General features: G+C 37.0%; 1 protein-coding gene across 1 annotated transcript in view; it reads right to left on the reverse strand.

Annotated features, from left to right (window-relative positions):
• The window catches only part of PRKD3 (protein kinase D3), a 75,118-nt gene extending 52,003 nt beyond the window's left edge, over positions 1-23,115 (reverse strand). The window contains exon 1 of the mRNA XM_052647459.1: positions 22,831-23,115. Within this exon, the coding sequence (XP_052503419.1) occupies positions 22,831-23,115 (285 nt within the window). The remainder of the gene's footprint in view (positions 1-22,830) is intronic.
• Between the last annotated feature and the right edge of the window lie 339 nt (positions 23,116-23,454).

The raw sequence follows: 23,454 nt of genomic DNA on the forward strand, positions 1-23,454 counted from the left end.
CAACCCCATGGACTATGTGGTCCATGGAATTCTCCAGGCCAGGATACTAGATTGGGTAGCCTTTCCCTTCTCCAGGGGCTCTTTGAACACTGGAGGCGGATTCTTTACCAGCTGAGCCACAGGGAAGCCCATCAGTAACTGTCCTCTAGGAAAGCAGTTCTTAGCTGGGGTGATTTTGCCCTCAAGAAGATCTGGGGCATATCTTGAGTGTCTCAAAAATGTCTTGAGACACTTTCAGTTGTTACAACTTGTGGTACTGGTACCTGGTGGGTACAGGCCAGGGATGCTACCAAACATCCTACAATAAGCACTCCACAAAACAAATTCTCTGGCCCAAAATGTCGACAGTGCTGAAGTTGACAAATGCTGCTCTGGGGAATAAAGGAGTCAAGAAAATAGAGGGACTGGAATATGTGGAAGGAAGCTGACAACCTTCTGAAATCTAGACATGCTTTTATTTCCTTCCCTTGCCCACTTCAGCCTTTATTAAAAGAAGAAAGAGGACATGAGAAAAACATCAAAAGAACTAGCAGGGTAGAAGCAAAAGGCCTTTATTTTGGCCTCTTTCCAAATCCCCATTCCCCCTTTTCTGGATTTGCTTTCTACAACTGTGCCAATGACTTCTCTTGACTGTGCAAAATAAATTCTGTTCTCAGTTCATGTGGGAAAGTAACAGAATTTCATCACAAAGTTATCAAATTCTCACCCCTTATACACTCACTTTGCCCACTTTAGATTCATCTGTCTTTGTTTCTGCATTAAAGATGGCTTCAGGAATAAAAAACAGATCATCTTATCTTTCTATAACTATCTCGTGAAAGTCATTTTCTATGTTATTAACTTATACTTGTCTTAAGTAAAAAGTTTTAGTACTTGCAAATAAAATTCCTTCAAGTCACACTATATTTTGGGAGTTATTTAATGTGAATAGTTTAAAGTTCGTATCATTAAAATTCTGTCAATAAAATGTTAGATGAAGGCTTCCTTGGCATCTCAGTGGCAAAGAATCTGCCTGTCAAAGCAGGAGATGCAGGTTCGATCCCTGATCCGGGAAGATCCCACATGCCATGGGAAACCAAACCCAGGCGCCAACAACTTCTGAGCTTGAGCTGCAACTACTGAAGGCTGCATGACAAGAGCCTGTGCTTTGCAACAAGAGACCACTGCAACGAGAAGCTCCCGCACCACAACTGAAGATTAGCCCCTGCTATCCCCAATTAGAGAAAAGCCCTCACAGTAACGAAGACCCAACACAGCCAAAAATAAGCAAATAAAATTTGAAACAAAACAAAACAAAACACCTGCCACTGTTTTCTATAACATCTCTGTGAACATTGTTTTAAAAAAAAATGTTGGATGAGGTAAGAAGTTTTCAAGTTTCTATTTGGTCAAACACAATTTTTACACATTAACATAAGAGCTTCAGAATTTAACACTACCTTAACATATAATTTATCACTATATGCTTTAAAAAGGAATATGAGTTTTAGTCTAATGGCAATGGGAAACCATTGGAGAATTTTAATGTACATTAAAAACATTTTTTTAAATGAAGCATAATGAATAAAGTACATGAATGTTAATTAGAAGACAGATAACTCTATACTCTCATGCCACGTAGACAGCACCCAGGTCAAGATTAATAGAACATTTCTAGCATCACAGGTTTTCTCATATTCACTTAATTTGAAAGGCTGAAATACTACAGTCATTTGATGCCAAGTAAATCTTCACAGTAAGTCTTTCTAATAATAAACCAGATGATAATAAATAAGCTCCAAGAGGGCAAGGGCATTCTCTTTGCAATGTTCCCTACTGAATGCCCTGCACCTAGAACTTAGTATCTAACAGGCACTTACCGAAAAAGACTGTTGACTGCTGAGCAAAGCTAAACTAATTTAACACTAAAATATTTCCCAGAAATAAATATAATTATTACTTTAGCATCACTTTTTAGGAAACAATTTTATTGAAGAGAAGAATTTCAAGGAGTCAGTTCCCAAACACAGATAGAAGACAGTAAAGTCTAGATGAGTCAACGAGAAAATTATTCAATGTGCACTCTGAATTTCATCATCAAGCTCTAACAGAACGTTCCGAATATGGGATGCTAGACGAGCTGCTTCATTTAATACCACTTCTCTTTGACATAAACCAGAACGATGTTTTTTCATTTTTTCTTTGTTTTTCAATTAGTTCTGATTATCTTTAATTCAAACTTTCTGGATCTTTCTATTCTAGCCAAGGTCTTAACCTGAATATCCAGCAAAATTAAAACAAAACAAAACAAGCTTCTTCCAGTTTGAGCCTCCAGATTAGTCAATGGTTGCCTGACAGACACTGTTTTGCCAAGATAAAAAAACGCTGGGATAGGGTAAAGAGTAGGATGTCACCTAGCCATTGAACACAGCTGTAGTGAAAAGAATAGAGAGAGGAAAAAAAGAGAATGACAAGTGGTTTCTAGAACACAAAAGACACAGCTGGGGTTTTCGCTCTACTCTGGCAGGACCTGAAAATTACACCATGTCTGCAGAGACAATGTATTCAGTCAAAGGACAGACCAAAATCCTCCTAAATCAGGATACATAAACAAAGAGCCTTCAGGTCTTGTGTCATGTAAATGGTCAAAACTAAAAACAAATGTTTTAAATCAGTTAAAAGGAGACAGTCAGTTTTAGTTAGAATCATTTCAATTTCAGTAAACACCATTATAGCTTAAAATGATTTACTGTCTGCCAATTTCCTCTCTTACTCCAATTACATCTACTATCTTCATTCAATAAATTAACACAATAGCAGTAGCATTATAATAGTATTTCTAAGCCTCTTGGCAATATGAAAGTTGGAAACTAGCATTCACTGAGTGTAATAGTTGCTAAACATCAAGCATTATATTATGCAAAGCACTTGATCTCTAATTTCCTCAGAATTCCTAAAACAAGTAACCCCAGTCCTCTAATAAGATGAACACTTTGTCTCCATTTTTAATAGTCTTTCATATGCTAAATACTAAAAATCAAAGGTTAGGAATAAAGCTAAGTTACTGTCATGGGTATAGCATGAATACTATACATGCTTTGGCATTAACTAAAATTTTAATAACACTATAGAATCAATGATCTTTCCAGATTTAAAGAGATTTTAAAACCATGAATGTTACTATTTGGAGGGTACTAATCATGTGTCTGGCGTGCTGTGATTCATGGGGTCGCAAAGAGTCGGACACAACTGAGTGACTGAACTGAACTGAACTGAACTGAATCATGTTTCAGATGATGTAGTAAAGGCTTTACATTATTTACATTTTAAAATGGAGGTGAGTATGATGACCCTTGCATTAGATCAGGTTCAAAAGTCAAGTGACGAAAGAAAGGGTCTATAACCACAAAACACAAAAAAGCTGCAGAATCAAAATCTTCACTTGCATCTGTCCCTTTGATTTGAGAACAGTTACCTCTTTCTTAGATTATTAAATCTTTTAAAAACACATGCAAATAACAAAAAATAATAGAAGAGATTTTAAACACTAATGTAATTTTGACACGGGGAATCCATGCATAAACACTCTGTTTAAACGGGCAAGGCCTGCTCCCTCAGTTGTGATTTTCTCATTTGCAATCTGACTCTCTGGTAGTGGCCTCCTGGCAGAGATCTGATCAGCCAATTTCTGCTTGGCTCAATCCTAGTTCTACCTACTGCTCAGCTCCGTCTGCCTTCTCCTGATTGCCAGTCCTACCAGTTCTTTGGATTTTGTCAGTATTAAGAACACTCCCTTTAGCGTATAAACTCACAGAAGGCACAGATAATGTGAGTTGTTAAGTTTGCTTTATAAACCAATATGAAGATACAGATATCTAACACAGGGAGGTTAAAAACTTACTTTCTTCGTGTAACTGTATCCATACTCATAATGGAAACTGTGTAGTATTTTTAAACACATTGAAGGCAAACTACAAATCCTCCTTTAAAGCTCTCAAGCTACAATTCATATCTAGAAGACATTCATATTTACTAAGACCCTACAATAGTACTAACAGAAGTTTTTGATTTCTCCCAACTTCATAGATTTTATTTCTATAGACTTTAACTCCACATTTTTCAACTTCAGCACTACTGGCATTCTGGACCAGACAATTCTTTGTTGAGGGGATGGGTGGGGCAGCTCTCCCAAGCACTGTAGCAGCATCCCTTCCCGCTACCCACTAGATACCAGCAGCATTTCCTTTCCCCTATCTGTGACAACAAAAACAAAACACTTCCAGATGTTACCCAATGTTCCTGGGGTGGGGGGGTGTCAACCCACTTGAGAACCACTGGCTTAATTTAATTGTATACATTAAAATTAGGTACTGGGGCTGTAGTATTTGCCAATAAAGTAGTCCCAGTCTACATTCTGGCCATCCCTGGTGTCTCAGTGATAAAGAATCTGTCTGCAATGCAGGAGACTGGGGCTCAATTCCTGGGTCAGGAACATCTCCTGGAGGAGGGCATGGCGACCCACTCTAGTATTCTTGCCTAGAAAATCCCATGGACACGAGAGCCTGGTGGGCTGCTGTCCACAGGGGCGCAAAGAGTAGGACACGACCCAAGCGACTAAGCAGCAGCAGCAGCAAGCTACGTTCTCACAAGGAATATGAAGTTCACTGGTGTTCTCAAAGTGAAAGCCTTTGAGAATTTCAAGTACTCTAGGAGAACCTGGCCTTTTACACAATCCCAGAAAAGACAGAGCTCCAGAAACTAAATATCTGACCACCTAAACTAGTGACAGCAGGTTGGGCAAAACTAAGGCACTGATACATGAAACAGTACAAAAAAGAACACTGGTGTGTATTCACTCATTCCTTGCTCTCCGTGGTTCTAACAACTAGATGCTGTTTCATGAGGGAAATAATTAGCACTAAAGATTATTTGCAGTATCATGTTTTTAGCAGTAAATGCAGGTACAATATGTCTTTTTAACAAATGTCTACTGAGCATAAGGCGTCTGGGGAGACAGAGGAATAAGACAGAACCAACCTCAATGTGCAAGTGTTGGAAGCATTTCAAATTTTCAAAAAAAGGAAGCTAACTTTTTGGCCAAAGCTAAAGACAACAACAACAACAAAAGACACCCCACCCACTCCACCCTCAGGATGTGTCATGAAATTGGAGTGAATTCAAAGAGTGACCACTTTTGGTCACATCCAAGTTTTAAGCAGAACTCAATTATGAATGATTTGCTTGTTAAAGACATACATTCTTCGGGGGAAAAAAAATCTGTGTACATGTTTTATACTACCTGTGTTAGTTAGAACTTGATCTGGTTTTTAACTTTTCCTTAGAATCACTGATTGCTCTCTGTTTCTATGAGGTTTTACCATATCTCACCTCTAATGGAAATACCAATTTCACTTTCCCCCTAACTGAACACATAATACCTAACATTTATTTAGTACTACTATATTGAACATTTCCCACGTGCTTGTTTAATCGAATATCTTTGTGAGATACTTTTATCAATTGACCAAATATTTAGAGATCAGTGTTTCTCTTACTAATATGCAAGCTCTTTATAGAATAAAGATATAAATCTTATGTAATATTTGGTGTAGTATCTCCCTGATCTTACTTTATTATTCTTACATCTGCAAATATTACAATTTGGAATATTTAAATCTGCAAACTATTCTTTTCCTTTGTTTCTTTTTACTGTTCTGAAAGTAAGATATCTACTCATAAGTTTGATAAATACTCAACTCCACTTTATTCTAATTTTCCTTTGATTTGAATTCTCATCAGTTCAGTTCAGTCACTTAGTTGTGTCCGACTCTTTGTGACCCCCATGGACTGCAGCAGGCCAGGCCTCCCTGTCCATCACCAACTCCCAGAGTTTACCCAAACTCATGTCCATTGAGTCGGTGATGCCAGCCAACCATCTCTTCCTCTGACGCCCCCTTCTCCTCCTGCCTTCAATCTTTCTCAGTATCAGGGTCTTTTCAAATGAGCCAGTTCTTCGCATCAGGTGACCAAAGTATTGGAGTTTCAGCTTCAACATCAGTTCTTCCAATTAACACCCAGGGCTGATCTCCTTTAGGATGGACTGGTTGGATCTCCTTGCAGTCCAAAGGACTCTCAAGAGTCTTCTCCAACACCACAGTTCAAAAGCATCAATTCTTTGGTGCTCAGCTCTCTTTATTGTCCAACTCTCACATCCATGCACGACCACTGGAAAAACTATAGCCTTGACTAGACGAAGCTTTGTTGGCAAAGGAATGTCTCTGCTTTTTAATATGCTATCTAGGTTGGTCACAGCTTTCCTTCCAAGGAGTAAGCGTCTTTTAATTTCATGGCTGCAGTCACCATCTGCGGTAATTCTGGAGCCCCCCAAAATAAAGTCAGCCACTGTTTCCCCATCTATTTGCCATGAAGTGATGGGACCAGATGCCATGATCTTTGTTTTCTGAATATTGCGGTTTAAGCCAACTTTTTCACTCTCCTCTTTCACTTTCATCAACAGGCTTTTTAGCTCCTCTTCACTTTCTGCCATAAGGGTAGTGTCATCTGCGTATCTTGAGGTTATTGATATTTCTCTTGACAATCTTGATTCCAGCTTGTGCTTCTTCCAGCCCAGTGTTTCTCATGATGTCCTCTGCATATAAGTTAAATAAGCAGGGTGACAATATACAGCCTTGACGTACTCCTTTTCCTATTTGGAACCAGTCTGTTGTTTCATTCTAGTTCTAACTGTTGCTTCCTGACCTGCATACAGATTTCTCAAGAGGCAAATCAGGTGGTCTGGTATTTCCATCTCTTTCAGAATTTTCCACAGTTTATTGTGATCCACACAGTCAAAGGCTTTGGCATAGTCAATAAAGCAGAGATAGTCTTTTTCCGGAACTCTCTTGCTTTTTCAGTGATCCAATGGATGTTGGCAATTTGATCTCTAAAGGTTCCTAACCTTTAATTCATGTAAAATTTATCTTGGTGTCAAGTATTAAGTGGAGGTCTATGTTAATGCCCCTTCAACTGCTTAGTGAGTTTTCTAAATTCAAATTTCTGAAAAATGATTCCCTTTTATTTCTCACCTCCTTTGGCATGTAGTTAAAATGTACCATAGATCTATTACTGTGTTTAGTAGTATCTGGTTTCAGTTTTTCACTTCCCTTTCTCTCTTATTTTTCAGATTTTTAACAATGCTTTTGACTACTTTTTCTCCCTAATGAACTTTAGAAAAACATTATCAGAGTAGAAAGAATCCCAATAAATTTCTTTTCCCCAATAAAATTCTGAGTGGAAAAAATAATTTAACTTGGGTAGTACAAATTATATACTATCAGTCTTTCTTTTTCAGGAATATAATAATACATTTATTTCACAAAGCCTTTTTCTTAAGCATTACACAAAAATGTTAAATTTTATTTTTACTTATATTCATTTATTTCTTAAGATAAGTATCAATAAATACTTTCAATCACTTTTTCCCTAATGGAAATGGTCATGTACTCTTGGTTAGTTTTATGTCCCTCTTGTAATATCAAAAGATCTAACATAGTTTCAATGAGCTCTCCTCTCCCTATATCTTTAAAGTTGCTCTTTTTGGCAGTTCAGTCTTTGGGAATGTTCATACAATACAGGAAGATCTGAATTCCACTGTATTAACTATAGCAGCCTATAACGGTATAGAAACCCAGAAAAGCACATTTGCTCACTTACTGCTCAACAACAGTAAATAACTAGTTAAATCAGTTGAACTCAAAATTATGACCCTGAAGTCACATCTGTAATCACATTAATCTAAAGAAACTTATTCCCTGAGGAATACAATATACCACAATATTCTAAGACAAAAGTCACAGGTTTTCAGGAACTAAAAGACTGCACATGAAACTCACACACAGAGCCCAAGAACAGAAGATTAAATAAACCACAGATGTGATAACATCATTAATCTCCAACTTTCTGCATCAGTAAAAAGGAGCATTAGTGGATCTAATAGAAAATTTCAAATAATTTACCCATAGTGATGAAGGAAGGAATCAGTTGTCTTATACAAAGTAGAAAATAGACTATGACACAAATGTATATTCCATAAAGCACAAAACCAAAAGTTAACATAAACTTAACTGGCAGGTGCTTTCAGTGATTTCTGGATCACAGTTGATTTCTTATAAACCCTCAAATGAGAAAGGATCCCAAAGTACAAGGTGGTTAAAGTTCTGTTTAGTTTCATTTGGAAGCCACTAAGATCAGACTAATATGCAATATTATTGTTGAGCTAATATTTACTGTGTGATTACTATGTGCTGGGCTAAGCATTTTATAAATATAATCATTTAATATACATGTACACACACACAAACAAAACCATGGAATGAGTACTATTTTAAACCTCATTTTCCAGATAAGAAACCAAACTTGCACTAGTAAGTGGTAGAGACAAACCCAAATTTGACTCCCAAACTCATGTTTAACTACCAAACTATACTGTTGAAACATCTGTTGAGCACCTGCTGTGGACATGATGTTTGACCTCATAGAGACGGCATTTTTATGGTGGATAGTTTCAAGTAAAAGAACAATTACAATCAATATGATGAAAGTTAAAATATAGCTTGTGCAGGATACCAGATCTAACCCAGGCAGAGGAGGTCAGAAAAAGACTTCCTGGAGGTGTAAGCAGAGGATATGGCAGGGGAAGGGTGTTCCAAGGAAAAGAGCAGCAGGCACAAAGCCCTAGTAATAAGACAGAAGATGGCAGATTGGAGCTTAGGAAGTAATCTGGACTAGTGACATGCCTTTGGAAACCGTAAGCATTTTCTCTAAGTATTCTTGCAATAATACCTTACATAAATAATCACATATTTCTGTTACCGGCTCACTGCCAGCAACCAGAAATGTTTGTTGAGTTAGTTGCAGGAAAGTGAAGAGAACTTACCATGAATTCTTGAATAACCAGGTCTAGAGCATATAAAATTCAGAACATACTAGGAAGCAGAAGCACAGAGCTTGACTCATTTGACTGTGGCAAAAAAAAAAAAAAAAACCTCCACATGTGCACAAATAAGACAGGCTTCTGTTCTTCGCTGACTGCTAAAGGATGTTAAAAGGCATCCTGCTGTATTCATGCTACAAGCTAGCAAAGTAGTCTTGGGGCACTGTACCAGCAGCTGAAGTTTAGTTCCACAGGTGAAGGACTACAGTTGGTGATAACAAAAGTAAACAGTAGGGCTGAAAACACTGTCACAACTCCCCAACGAGATGACAGTTCTCCCTTTGAGTCATGTACCATTTTGTACCTTTATTTCAGGACTTAGCGTCATCTAGCCTACATAACAGTAATTTGACATTCACTCACCTTCTCTTTGTCTAGAGCATAAATCACTAGGGGCAAGGAATTTATCCTTTATCTTGATAAGCTCCACAGTACCGGGCATGGTGATTGAACAGTTTAAGTGTACCACAAATGTCTACTCCACTGCATGAAGTAGTAACAGATAACGGCACTCAGAAAAGGGATAACTGGGTTACACTATCCAGCTCTCTGTAATCGGACAAGCCAAAGGAATGAAATCATCAGCATTTTTTTAATATAAGATTTTGAACTGCCATATTAACCTATAATTAGATGTAGACCTTACTGAATTTTTTTTAAAATTGGAAGATAATTGTTTTCCAATGTTGTATTTGTTTCTGCCCTACCGAATCTTTGAATTACCAGATCTCTTAAAAATATATTATTACCAGTATGTAGAAAACAATGATATCAAGCTCATACAACAAATTATACAATTTTAAATACTTAGAAAAAATATCTTCAAATTATTACTTATCTGGCCATTTAGAAAAAATATTTTCAGATTATTACTTATCTGGCCATTTATGCTTGTCAATTTCCATTAAAGTAGAGGTTCATGATTTGGGCTGCTCACGAGAACCACAAACAGAGCCACAGATGGAGCTCTTATGCAAACTCTGCACCCCCAGGAAGTATGACTTCACTGGTCTAGGAAAGGGTCTGTTAAGCTCCCTGGTTATTCTCAAGCACAGTTAAGGTTGAAAACCACTGTTGCAAACTAAGTCATATTTAAGTTGCACAGAAGCACCCAACCACATGGAGCTTGTAAATACTTTTAAAATGTTGACATTAAAAAAAAAATTTGCTCATTAGGAAATGTTCACTGAAGGGTAATTAGAAAATTTTCCAGTGTACCTGCTTAAAAGTATTAGATAAGATTTTGTAAGAAAAAGACACAAACACTGAAGTAAAGTCTGCACTGGTCAAAGTACATGTAACCAATTGAAAAACTTATCAAAAATGACTGAATCATGGAAAACTCTGACAAGGAGCTTGGTTCACACTCCAATCTACTTTCACAGTAGGCTGGGATTGAAAACAGTTTTAAAAATGTACTAGTTCAGGTGTGGTCATAGCACAACCTGGAGACAATTCAAATATAGCTTTCTTACTGCACTAAATGGGCTTCCCAGGGACTCAGTAGTCAAGACTCCGCCTTTCAACACAGGAGATGCCAGTTCAATCCCTGGGTGAGGAAGAAGGAAATGGCAACCCATGCCTGGGTTCTTGCCTGGAGAAATCCATGGGCAGAAGGAGCCTGGCAGGCTACAATCCATGGGGTCACAGACAGTCAGATACAACTTAGCGACTAAACAACAACAACTGCACTACATGTTTCAAATGAAAGTCTGGATTAGACAGAAAGAAGATGAGGAGGAAAGCAAACAAGAATTCTGAAAGTGTGATAGAAATAATACAGGAAAAGACTAAGAAGGTTCAATGAATACAAAATTCTCAAAAGTTGAAGAAATTATATTCTCAAGACCAAACTTAAATTCCAGCAACAAAACAAAAAGAAAACCACAATAAGGCACATGATATTCAAATCGCTGAAAACCAAGAGAAAAATCTAAATGAAGACAGATAAAAAGACATGTTGCATACAATTCAGATCCAACAGAAAGTAATAATGAGTACCGCAAGTGTTAAACTGCAAGTGTTAAGTAGGTGAGTGGATAAATATAAAAAATCATTTTTCTCAGTTCTAACTTTCTAAAAACCTAATTTACCGTTAAAAGCAAGAAGAATAACAACTTACTGAGAGATCTATAACAAAGGTCAATCCTCATTATTTGCAGATTCTGCATCTGTGGATGTGCCTACTTGCTAAAATTTACTTGAAACCTCAAAATCAATAAGCTCTGTGCTTTATCAGTCATTTGCAGACATGCAGAAAAGGTGAAAAATCTGTCACCCTGCATATTTCCAATTGAAACTGAACAGAGCGATGCTTTGGCCTTCTTGTTTCAGCTCTCACAGTGTAAAATGCATGTCCTTTTCATGGTCTATTTAGTGCCACGTGTTCTGGATTTGGGGGCTTTTTGATGGTGACTTCTCTGCTTAAAATGGCCCCCAAGCATAGTCCTGATGTGCTGTCTACTGCTCCTAAACGCAAGAAGGCCATAATGCACCTTATGGAGAAAACGTGTGTTAGATAAGCTCCATTCACGCATGAGTGACAGGGCTTCTGCACTCGAGGTCAACAGTAATGAATCAACAATATATACATTAAATAAGGTATTCTGAAGCAGAAACATATACAAAACAAGGTCATGTATTTCCTGGTTGACAAAATGTATCCTGAATGCTCACAGGGACGTAGCCCTGTGTTCTCCCTAGAAGCAATGGTGCACTATTCACTAATACAATGTCTGAGATCATGTGATGAATACCACAAGTAATGAGAATCAACTGCATGCAGTAATAAAGTATGTGACAACAAGAGCACAAATGACGACAGCAAATAGAAATATACTATTCCAAGGAATGCATTACACTACACAGAGTGGGAGGATATTGTTTAAAGACACTTGATGATAAGATAATGATAAAGCAACACTTGGCAAATATTTTCTATACAAGGCCAGAGAGTAATTATTTAGGTTTGGTGGCCCATACAGTCTCTGTTACAGCTACTTAAGTCCACTGTTGTTCATGAGAAGCAGCCACAGGCAAGATACAAATGAACAAGCATGCTATGTTCCCATAAACTCTATTCGTAAAAGAAGATAATGGGGCAGATTTGGCCCAAAGATGTAGTTTGCTGACCGTTGCACTAGAGCAATTGCTAAAAGGAATTTTAGGAGTATAATAAAACAACAGTTTAAAACAAAATGGAATTACATAACATACTCAATTTAAAAGAAGGCGGGAAAAAGAGAAAATGATTCAAGACCTAAAGAGAAAAAACAATATATTTAAATTCATCTATACTAAAACTTGTGTTAAACACAAGGTCTAAACACTTGAAAAGCAGAAATTGACAAAGTAAATTTAAAAAGCATGACCCAACCACATGTACTCTACAAAAAGCCCACATTACATATGAAGAGAGGTTAAAAGCAAAAACATGTGAAAAGATACCACAATGCAAATACTAAACAACAAAAAAGTAGGAATGGTTATATTAATACCAAAATTGACTTCAGAATAAGATATATAACCAAACATAAAGAAGAAAAGTTATACTAAAAAAGAGATCAACATATCAAAGGATGTAAAAATCTCAAATGTGCTTCCAAATAACAGAGCTTCAAAAAATATGAAGTAAAAATTGATTAAAACTGAAAGGGAAAAAAAACTGCAAGGAGAGACAAACAAAACTAAAATTATAGCTGGGAGATTTTAATACTACTTTCTTAGTACATTACAGAATAAAAAGAAACCCATTAAGATATAGAAAACAACATCAACCACTTGACCTGTTATAGAAAACTCCACTATACAAAAGCAGAACACATGTTTTGAAAAACTGCAAATATAACACCCAGAATATACTGAAGGACACAGTCCTACACCATAAAACAAATCTCAATAAATATACAGGTTGAAATCATACAAAGAATACTCTTGAGCCAAAACTGAAATAAAGCTAGAAAACAATACAATAGAAAAATATCTGAAAAACCTCCAAATTCTTCCAAATTAAACAATCAATGGACCAAAGAAGATATCATAAGAGAAATCAGGCATTTAACTGAATAAAATAAAAATATATCAAAGTCTGTGATATGCAGCTACAGTAATGGTTGGAGGAAACTTATACCACTAGATTTACAGCACTTAAAGGGAAAAAGACTAAGCTTCTACCTTAAAAAACTGAAAAAATAAAGCAAGTTGAACCCCAAAGGAGGTAGAAAAAAGGGGGGAGAAAGACAATAATAGAGAAAAATCATTAAAACCAAGAACTACTTCACTGAAAACAAAGTTGATAAAACCTGTAGCCAGAAAGAAGAACAAGGACTGAGGAGGGGAATAAACACAGAAATTATAAATATTAGGAATGAAAATGATACCATTACTAGAAATCCTACAGATTTTAAAGGATAATGGGAGAACATAATGGATTTGGTAACTTGCATGAAATGAAAAATTTCCTCTAAAGAGACAAATTACCAAGGTTCACTCAGAAAGAAGTAGACACTTGAAAAGCTCTATGTGCACTGAAGAATAGAAATTGAGTTTAAAACCTCCTCATAATGAATATTCCAGGCCCAGGTGGCTTCACTGGTGAGCTCTATCAAACACTTACTTCAGAAAGTAATATCAATTTTACACAAATTTCTTCAGAATACCGAAGAGGGAGGGAAATAATTCCAAAATCATTTTGTGAGACCAATAATACCCTGTTAACAAAACCACACAAAGATAATAGAAGAAAAAATGACAGGTAAATCTCAAGAAAATATAGGTAAACTGAATCAAACAAAGTATAAAAAGGAAAATATATGGTGACCAAGAGAATTTGTTCCACAGATGCAAGGTTGGTTCAACATTTCCAAGTAAGTCAATGTAACTCATCATATCAACAGAGAAAAATACACAGATGGAGAAAAAGTATTTCATAAATTTCACAATCATGTGAGATAAAAGTTTTAGCCAACTAGGAACAGGAACTTCCTCAACCTGATGAAGAACATCTAAAAAACTTTATTTCACACCTAATGATAAAAGACTGAATGCTTTCCTTTTAACATTGGGAACACAGCACAAACGTCCTCTCATCACTTTTATTCCATATTGTACTATACAGGTTTAGCCTCCAGTGCAAACCAAGAAATGAGATATTGGAAGACGAGACATAAAACTGCATTTGCAAAAGACAAGATCATCTGTGCAGGGAACCCTAAAGAAACTTTAAAAGTTCCTAGAACTAGTTTAGCAAGACTGCAGGACAGTGTGATGTACAAAAAACAATTATATTTCTAATGCTAAAATGAAAAATCAGAAATTAGAAAATTTAAAAACCTCATTTAAAACTGCATCAGAAACATGAAACACAGGTAACAAATAATGTACACAATTCTGGAGGGCTTTTTGATATAAACCACAAAGCTGATTTTAACATTTATATGAAAATGCAAAGGGTGTCAATTGGGCTAAACAGTTTTGAAAAAAAAAAAAAGAACAAAGTTGGAGGACTTCACACACCTGACATCATAGCTTCATAAAACCAGAGAATTCAAGATAATGTGGAATTAGTTTAAGGATATCCCTGGGGTTGGGAAGATCCCCCGGGGAAGGAAATGGCAACTCACTCCAGTATTCTTGCCAGGAGAATCCCATGGACAGTGGAGCCTGGCAGCTACAGTCCATGGGATCACAAGAGTTGGACATACTGAAGCAACTTAGGCTAGACGCAGTTTAAGGATACACACGTAAGTTGACAAAACAAAACAGTATGACTGTGTCCTTATAAAAGGGAGAAGTTTGTAGACACAGTCAGATACTTATAAATAGAAAACGAAGTGAAGACACAGAGAGAACATGATACACAAGCCTTGGCTTCCCTGGTGGCTCAGCTGGTAAAGAATCTGCATGCAATGTGGGAGACCTGGGCTCCATCCCTGGGATGGGAAGATCCCCTGGAGAAGGGAAAGGCTACCCACTCCAGTATTTTGGCCTGGAGAATTCTGCAGTCCATGGCAAAGAGTCTTTCACTTTCACCAGAAGCTGGGAGGGGGCATGGAACAGATTCTTGCTCAGTCCTCAGAAGGAACCAACTCTACCGATCCTCTGATTACAGATGTCCAGCCTCAAGAACTGTCAGAAAATAAACTTCTGTTGTTTAAATTATGTAGCTGTGGTACTTTCATACAGCAGCTCCATGAAACGAATAGATCAGCGATAAAAAGAGCTAAAATTAGGGCTTCCTTGGTGGCTCAGTGGTAAAGAGTCTACCTGCCAATGCAGGAGACATGGGATCAGTCCCTGGTCCGGGAAGATCCCACATGCCACACAGCAGCTAAGTCTGTGCGCCCTAACTACTGAGCATGTGCACGAGAGCTCCGCGACAAGAGAAGCCACCTCAACAAGAAGCTCATGCACTGCAACCAGACGGCAGCCTCCGCTCGCCGCAACCGGAGAAAAATGCCCACACAGCAACAAAGACCCAGCACAGCCAAAAGATAAATAAATGTAAAAAAAAGACCTAAAATTATGAAACTTCTAGGAGAAAACATAGGACAAAATCTTACTTTCATTTAGGCAAATATTTTTTTCACATGAAACAAAAGCACCATCCATAAAGGAAAAAACTTATTGTACTTCATTAAAATTAGAAACTTTGGCTCTCCAAATAACATTGTTAAGAGTGACGAGTAAGATTATGGTATAATTAAAAGTACTTAACTTATATCAGATAAAACAGAATTAAAGCCAAAAACTAAAGGGGTTAATTCAACAAGAGGATAGACATTTGTAAATATGCACCCAAACAGAGATACCTCAATATATAAGCAAACATTTCAAAGAACTGAAGGGAGAAATAGACAGCAACACACTAGTAACCGGGGGCTTCAATCTCTCACTGTTGGACTTCCCTGGTGGTCCAGTGGTTACAAACCTGCTTGCCCATGCAGGGAACATGGCTTCAGTCCCTGGTCTGGGAAGATTCCACATGCCATGGGGCAAATAAGCCAGAGCACCACAACCACTGAAGCCTGCATGCCTGGAGTCCCTGCTCTGCAGCAAGACAGCTCACCACAATGAGAAGCCCTCACACCACAGCTAGAGGGCAGCCCCCACTTGCTGCAACTAGAGAAAGCCCACATACAGCAATTAAGACCCATCTCAGCCATAAAGAGTTAAAAAAAAAAAAACCACTGTCAAAAATGGATAGATAATCCAGATGGAAAATCAGTAAGGAATATTGAATTTAGGCTACAAATACACTTAACGGAAATTTACAGAACATTCCATGCAAAAGCAGCAGAATGTATATTCTTTTCAAGCACACAGAAAACATTCCCCAGGGTGGATCAGATGTTACAGCACAGAACAAATCTTAATAAATTTAAGAACAGTGAATCATATCAAGCCATCTTTTCTGACCACAATAGTGTGAAACTACAAATCAATTAGAAGGCAAAAACACTGGAAAATTCATAAATATGTGAAGATTAAACAACATACAACTGACTAACCAACAAGTCAAAGTGAAATCAAAAGAGAAACAAAAAAATATCAAGACAAATAATGGAAACACAATATACTCAAATTTATGGGATGCAGCAAAAGCAGTTCCAAGAGGGAAGTTCATAGCAATGAACACCTACGTTAAGAAAAGAAAGATCTCAAATAAACAACCTAACTTTATATCTCAAGGAACTATAAAAAGAAGCAATAGTAGTAGAAGGAGGGAAATAAAGATCATAGTGGAAATAAATGAAACAGAAACTAGAAAGACAACAGAAAACAAATCAATAAAGCGAAGAGCTGGGTTTTTAAAAAGATAAAATAGAGAAGCCTTTATACAGACTTAACAAGAAAAAAAATTACAACTGATACCACATAAATACAAAGGATAAAAGGCTACGATGAACAATTACACACCAACAAACTGGACATTTAGAAGAAGGGGACAGATTCCTAGAAATGTGCAACCTACCAATCTTGAATCATAAAGGAGTAGAAAATCTGAATAGATCACGTAATAGTAAGGAGGTTAAATTAGTAATCAAAAAACCTCTCAACAAACAAAAGATAAGAACCAGAGGGCTTTACTGGTAAATTCTACCAAACATTTAAATAACAACCCTGCTCAAATTCTTCTGAAAAACAGAAGTGGCGGGAATACTTTCAAACTCATTTTATGAAACCACCATCAATATCCTGATAATAAAGCCAGATAAGGACACTACAAGAAAATTACAGCCCAGTATCCCTGATGAACACAAACACAAATACCCTCAACAAAATATCAGCAAACTGAGTTCATTAAAAGGATCATACTCTCTTGGTAAGGTTGAACTAGGAGAGCAAAAATGGCTAGCTTAAACCTCAATATTCAAAGAACTAAGATCACGGCATCCAGTCCCATCACTTCATTGGCAAATAGATGTGGGGGGAAAAAATGGAAACAGTGGCAGACTTTATTTTCTTGGGCTCTAAAATCACTGCAGACTGACTGCAGCCATGAAATTAAAAGACACTTGCTCCTTGGAAGAAAAGCTATGACCAACCTAGACAGCATATTAAAAAGCAGAGACATCACTTTGTCAACAAAGGTTTGTATAGTCAAAGCTATGGTTTTTCTAGTAGTCATGCGTAGATGTGAGAGTTGGACCATAAAGAAAGCTGAGCACTAAAGAATTGATGCTTTTGAACTATGGTGCTGGAGAAGACTCTTGAGAGTTCCCTGGAGAGCAAGGAGATCAAACCAGTCAATCCTAAAGGAAATTAACCCTGAATATTCATTCGAAGCACTGATGCTAAAGCTTCAATACTTTGGCCACCTGATGCAAACAGCTGACTCATTAAGACCTTGATGCTGTGAAAGATTGAAGGCGGGAAAAGCAGGTAACAGAGGATGAGATGGTTGGATGGCATCACTGATTCAATGGACACGAGTTTGAACAAACTCCGGGGGACAGTGAAAGACAGGGAAGCCTGGCGTGCTACAGTCCATGAGGTTGCAAAGAGTCAGGCATGACTTAGCAACTGAACAACAACAACGAATAATCAAGTGGCATTTATTCCAGGGATGAAAGGATTTTTCCAACACACCACATTAACAAAATGCAGCATCCATTCATGATAATACCTCTTAACAAAGTGAGTGTAGAAGGATGTACCTCAACATAATAAAGACCATATATTATCAGCCCACAGCTAACATCATATTCAATGCTGAAAGGCTGAAAACTTTTCTTTTAAGATCAGGAACAAGACAGGACGTCCACTCTTACTACTTTTATTCAACACAGTATTTACTGGAAGTCCTAGTCAGAGCAGTTACACAACAGAAAAAAGGCATACAAATCAGAAAGGAAGGAGCAAACTGTACATCTGCAGATGAAATGACACCATATACACAAAATCATAAACGCTCCACCAAAAAACCTGTTGGAATTAATTGAAAACTTCAGTAAAGTTGCAGGATACAAAGTCAATATACAAAAATCAATTACATTTCTATTAATATACACTAGTAAGAAATCACTGGAAAGAGAGCAATTTTATGTGCCATGCATCAAAATGCAACTGTAGAAGACATAAATAAATGGAAAGATACTCTATGTTCATGAGCTAGAAGAATTAATATTGTTAAGATGTTCATACTACTCAAAATGATCTACAGATCAATGCAATTCCTATCAAAATTCCAATGGTATTTTTCACAAAAAAAGAAAAATAAATCTTAAAGTTTGTATAGAATCACAAAAGACTTTAAAGAGCCAAAGCAATCTTAAGAAGAACAAAGGTGGAGGTATCATGCCTCTGATTTCAAACTATACTCAAAGTCACAATACTGGCATAAAAATGGACATGTTAAGTGAATGAAAAAGAACAGAGGCCAGACATAAACCCATGCATGTATGGTCAATCAATTTATAACAAAGGAGCCAAGAATAAACAAAGGAAAAGGGTAGTCTCTTTGATAAATGGTGCTGGGAAAACTTAACAACCACATGCAGAAGAATGAAACTTAAGCCCAGTCCTACACTATACAAAAAATCAACTGAAAATGGAATGCAGACTTGAACACAAGACCTGAAACCATAAAACTCCTAGAAGGAAACATAGGAGGGTAAACTCCTTCACACTGATCCTAGCAATGATTTCTTGGATTTGACATGAGCAGCAAAAGCAAAAATAAACAACTGTGATTAAATCAAACTAAAAGCTTCTCTACAGCAAAGGAAACCATTAAAAAATGAACTGGAGAAAATATTTGCAAATCTTGTATCTGATAAAGGATTAATATCCAAAACACATAAAGAACTCATATAACACAATATCAAAAGAAAACAAGCCCCACCTATCAATTAGAGTAAAAAATGGGCAGAGGAACTTAATATCCATTTTCCCAAAAAAGATACACAAACGGCCAACAAGTAAATGAAGAAGTGTCCCATCAATAACCAACAGGGCAACGCAAATCAAAACCACAATGAGGTTATCATCTCCCACCTGTTAGAACAGCTATTGTCAAAAGGGTAACAACGCATGCTGACAAGGATGTGGAGAAATGGGAACCCTGGTGCACTGTTGGTGGGAATGTAAGTTGGTGCAGGCACTATGGAACAGTACAGAGGTTCCTCAACAAATTTAAAAACAGAATTACCATGAGATCCAACAATTCTACTTCTAGTATACAGTCAAGGAGATGAAATCACTATCTTGAATGAAATCTGCACCCTCATGTCAGGGCATCATTATTTACAATAGCCAAGCCAAGGTGGAAACAACCTCTATCTCCACTGATAGGTGAATGGATACAGAAAATGTGATGTGTATATACAAAGAGAGACAATGATACATTATTCAGCCATAGAAGGAAGGAAATCCTACTATTTGCAATAATATGGATGGATCTTGAAGGCATTATAAGTGAGGTAAGTCAAACAGAGAAAGACAAATATCATATGATTTCACTTACATTTGGAATCCACAAAAACCAGAGCTGGTGATTATTAGAGCCAAGGGGTCAAAGGTGGGGAAATGGATAAAGTGGTCAAAGGGTATCAATTTCTTATTATAACATAAATAAGTTCTGGCAATATAACATACACCATGGTGACTGCAGTTAACAATATTTTCTATCTGAAAGTTGTTAAGAGAATGGATCTTACAAGTTCTCACCACAAGAAAAAAGAAAAAAACAACTATGTGATTTTTTCTGGTTCACAGCACCAGAACGTGCTGTGGGGATTAAGTAGAAAGTGTGCATGAAGCTCTTGATGTAGAGCAGGCACAAAATAACTGTTGTCAATTATACTCTTCCTCTTTTCCCCTCCCGTATCATTGCTTATCCTGATTCTTTTGCCTTGGTATATACTCCTTCCCTCCCATATCGCTGAAAGGTTATTCATTCTTCAACTATCAGATGAAATGCTACATTTCATATGAAGCCTTTCACATCTTTTTATCAACCTGAGAAGAGCACTTTTTATTTTAGCTTCACGTTTTACTTTTCATATTTTACTGTGGTGAATGTTTCCCTTACCAAACTATAAGCTTTTGGAAGGAAGGGACAAGATATGGTTAATCTACTTCCTAAAATTCACCAGTACTCTACCTTTAGAAGGTTTAATACATATATTTACTAAGAACAGAAATAAGAAAACAAGTATGCCCATCAGAGTGCAGGGAGTTAACCTAGAGTTGTGCATGTGCAGGTAGTGAAGTAAGTGATTAGCAAGCAAGAACCCAAGACAAGAGAGAAGATAAAAAGAAGAGAACTTCTGACGTGGTTTTTCCATCTCCCAGATACGTTAGGGATCCATGAACCTCTCTACAGAACCCCAGAAACTGAGCTGTCTCCCTTAAGATTTCTTTCCTGTTGGGACTTGAGTACATTGTTCCTTGATACTCCTTTCTCCATCTGTAGAGTAAAGACCTAAATTTAGATTAAATGATCCAGAATTTCACAGTTGGAATTACATACTACAAAACACTCCAACTCAATCATTTGACAGATATGGAAATGTAATCCACAGAAGTTAAATTATGCAAAGATATACAGTTAATAAACAACAGAGCTGGGAATTCCCTGGTGGTTTATGGGTTAGAACTCTGTGTTCTCAATGCTAAGGTCCTGGGTTCAATCCCTGGTTGAGGATCTAACATCCGGTAACCGTGTGGTGCAGCCAAAACAAACATACAAACAAACCAACCCACGAGAGCTGACCTAGTTACAAGCGCAATACTCTTCTTCATTATGCTTAAACAACAGTTAGAATCCTGGCATAAGTCAAAATGAGTGTGTAATATGACCAGGAGACATATATGCTATATATTTTTTGCCAAATACATCCCCATATTACCACAATACTGATTCAAATCCAGTCCACCATGATATTCATTTTATGCTGGCTATCTCTGAAATTAATTCTATTTTATATTTGCATGAAGTTTACCCTGAGTTATCTTTTCTTGAGCTGTATCTTGTTTATTTCTTTGGTGTCACTAGAATTTTTCACGGATTATTATTTCCCAAGCACTTGACCCATCTGACATGTATATTAATGAGGGAGCAACATTAACCCTATATAATCCTGTAGATAATCAGTATGCCTCTGTAGAAATAAAACAACCAAGTAAAGTTTCCAAAGGTCAAAAACTCAGTAATATAAACTCTACCAAAACATTAGTTATGATTTCTAGAGGGCTCAAAAAAGAGAAATAATAAAGTTACAAACTATATTTAAGTCAAAAACCCTACCTTTAAGTTAAAAGCCAGCAAAAATATTTACTAAAACCTCTGTTAACTGATGAAAAGGAAACTAAAAGCGAAGACACTTAAAGACATATAGATGGGCTACAGATCTACAAAAAGATATCTAATCTTACTCTAGGCCACATTTAAATAGATGTCACTGTTAACACACAGGAGATATGGGTCATTTTCACAAACCACATAACATTTTTTGACTGTTAATTACCTCTACATTAGAAGATAGGGACAAATCACATGAAGCATAAGGAACTGAAACAAAAACAGTAAGAGGAGGAGTATGAATCCAAATATATTAATCTTACTGATAGAATTTTTAAAACATAAAGTATACTAATTTGTTTGAAACATAGGCTTGGTCCATTAAAAAGAAAGTGTAACCAATTCATACTACTTATATGCAGAGTTTTATGATAAAATGTAGAACATACCAGCTCATCCATCAAATCAAGAATACTAAAGAAATTCAGCTAAGAGTCCTTAAAAAATGGCAGGGTATGGGGCAGGGGATGAGTGGATGAAAAAAAATAAAATCACCCTCAATTTTTAAATGTCCATATATTTTGATATATATTAAAAGCTCATTTACCTAATTTTTAAACACAGAGAGTGTGGTCCTCCGGCAGTTTAAGTGAAATCAGGATCAAAAGGGAAGGAAGAGGGTGTACAAAAGGGCAGCACACAGGGCCCCTGGGAAGAAAAGGTGTGGACCTGGACTCAGCTACCCGGATGGCTGGGCCCCCCATCCTCTTGATGCCTTTTTTGTGCCTCCTATTAATACCTGCTGACTTTTCTCTGAACACTAGTGAGACTGCTTAAGTCTTCTTGACTTTACACTGATTCTCCTGGTCTTAAAGAGACAAACTGAATTAGTATTTTAAAGCCTGGATATAGTCTCCAGCTGTTAGACTCTGACATTTCAGACTATAGGCTTTTAGTCTATTAGGACTCTCTCCCAAACGGTCAGAATTAGGATATAAACACCTGATTGATTCATCCATATGAGTTCACTCATTGTTGCATGCATAATTTACAGAAAAGCAGTAGAAACAATATTAATTAGAGAAACTGTTGACATAAATAGCATGCACAGTACCTTTTGATAAACAATGGAGCAGACAAGGTCCTTGACAGCAGATAAAGATAGTTCCTGGGCTTCGATGGTAATGCTCTCCCGTGTGAGGCCAATCTGCAGCAGGAATGAGACTGTATGCACTGAGCCTCTCGAGTTCGTGAGTGACGGTGCACTGAAGCTTCCATTAGAGAGTCGCGCAGAGAGTCCTGTTTTAGGACTTGAACACGGAGAAGGAGCTGGAAGCACAGCAGGAAGAGTGGCAGGTATTACAGACTTCTGAGCTGATGGAGAACTGTTTGCAGACATCTGCCTTTTTTTAATCTTTTAAAACAGCTGTCAATTCTTTTCCAATGGTTATGAAGAGGCCTTAAAATCACAGCGGTAAAAAAATGACTGTAGTTTTGGATTTAGTTGAAAGCTTCTTTACTTCCTCTTTTAAGCCACTCATGCTGATGATGGCAAGTTCTACAACTGTGAGTTGACTATACCAAAGGTCCCACTTCCCTTAATATCAGTCCCATCAAAAAAGTCTTGTTGTTAGGACCACAACCAGGGTTTGGGGAAGGATTTAACATCACTGGATTATCCTCATCAGAAAAGAGTTGGCATTGTTTATCTACTAAACATCTTCACCTATTTTCTTTT

This window comes from Budorcas taxicolor, chromosome 11 (assembly GCF_023091745.1).
Source record: "Budorcas taxicolor isolate Tak-1 chromosome 11, Takin1.1, whole genome shotgun sequence".
Lineage (NCBI taxonomy): Eukaryota > Metazoa > Chordata > Mammalia > Artiodactyla > Bovidae > Budorcas > Budorcas taxicolor.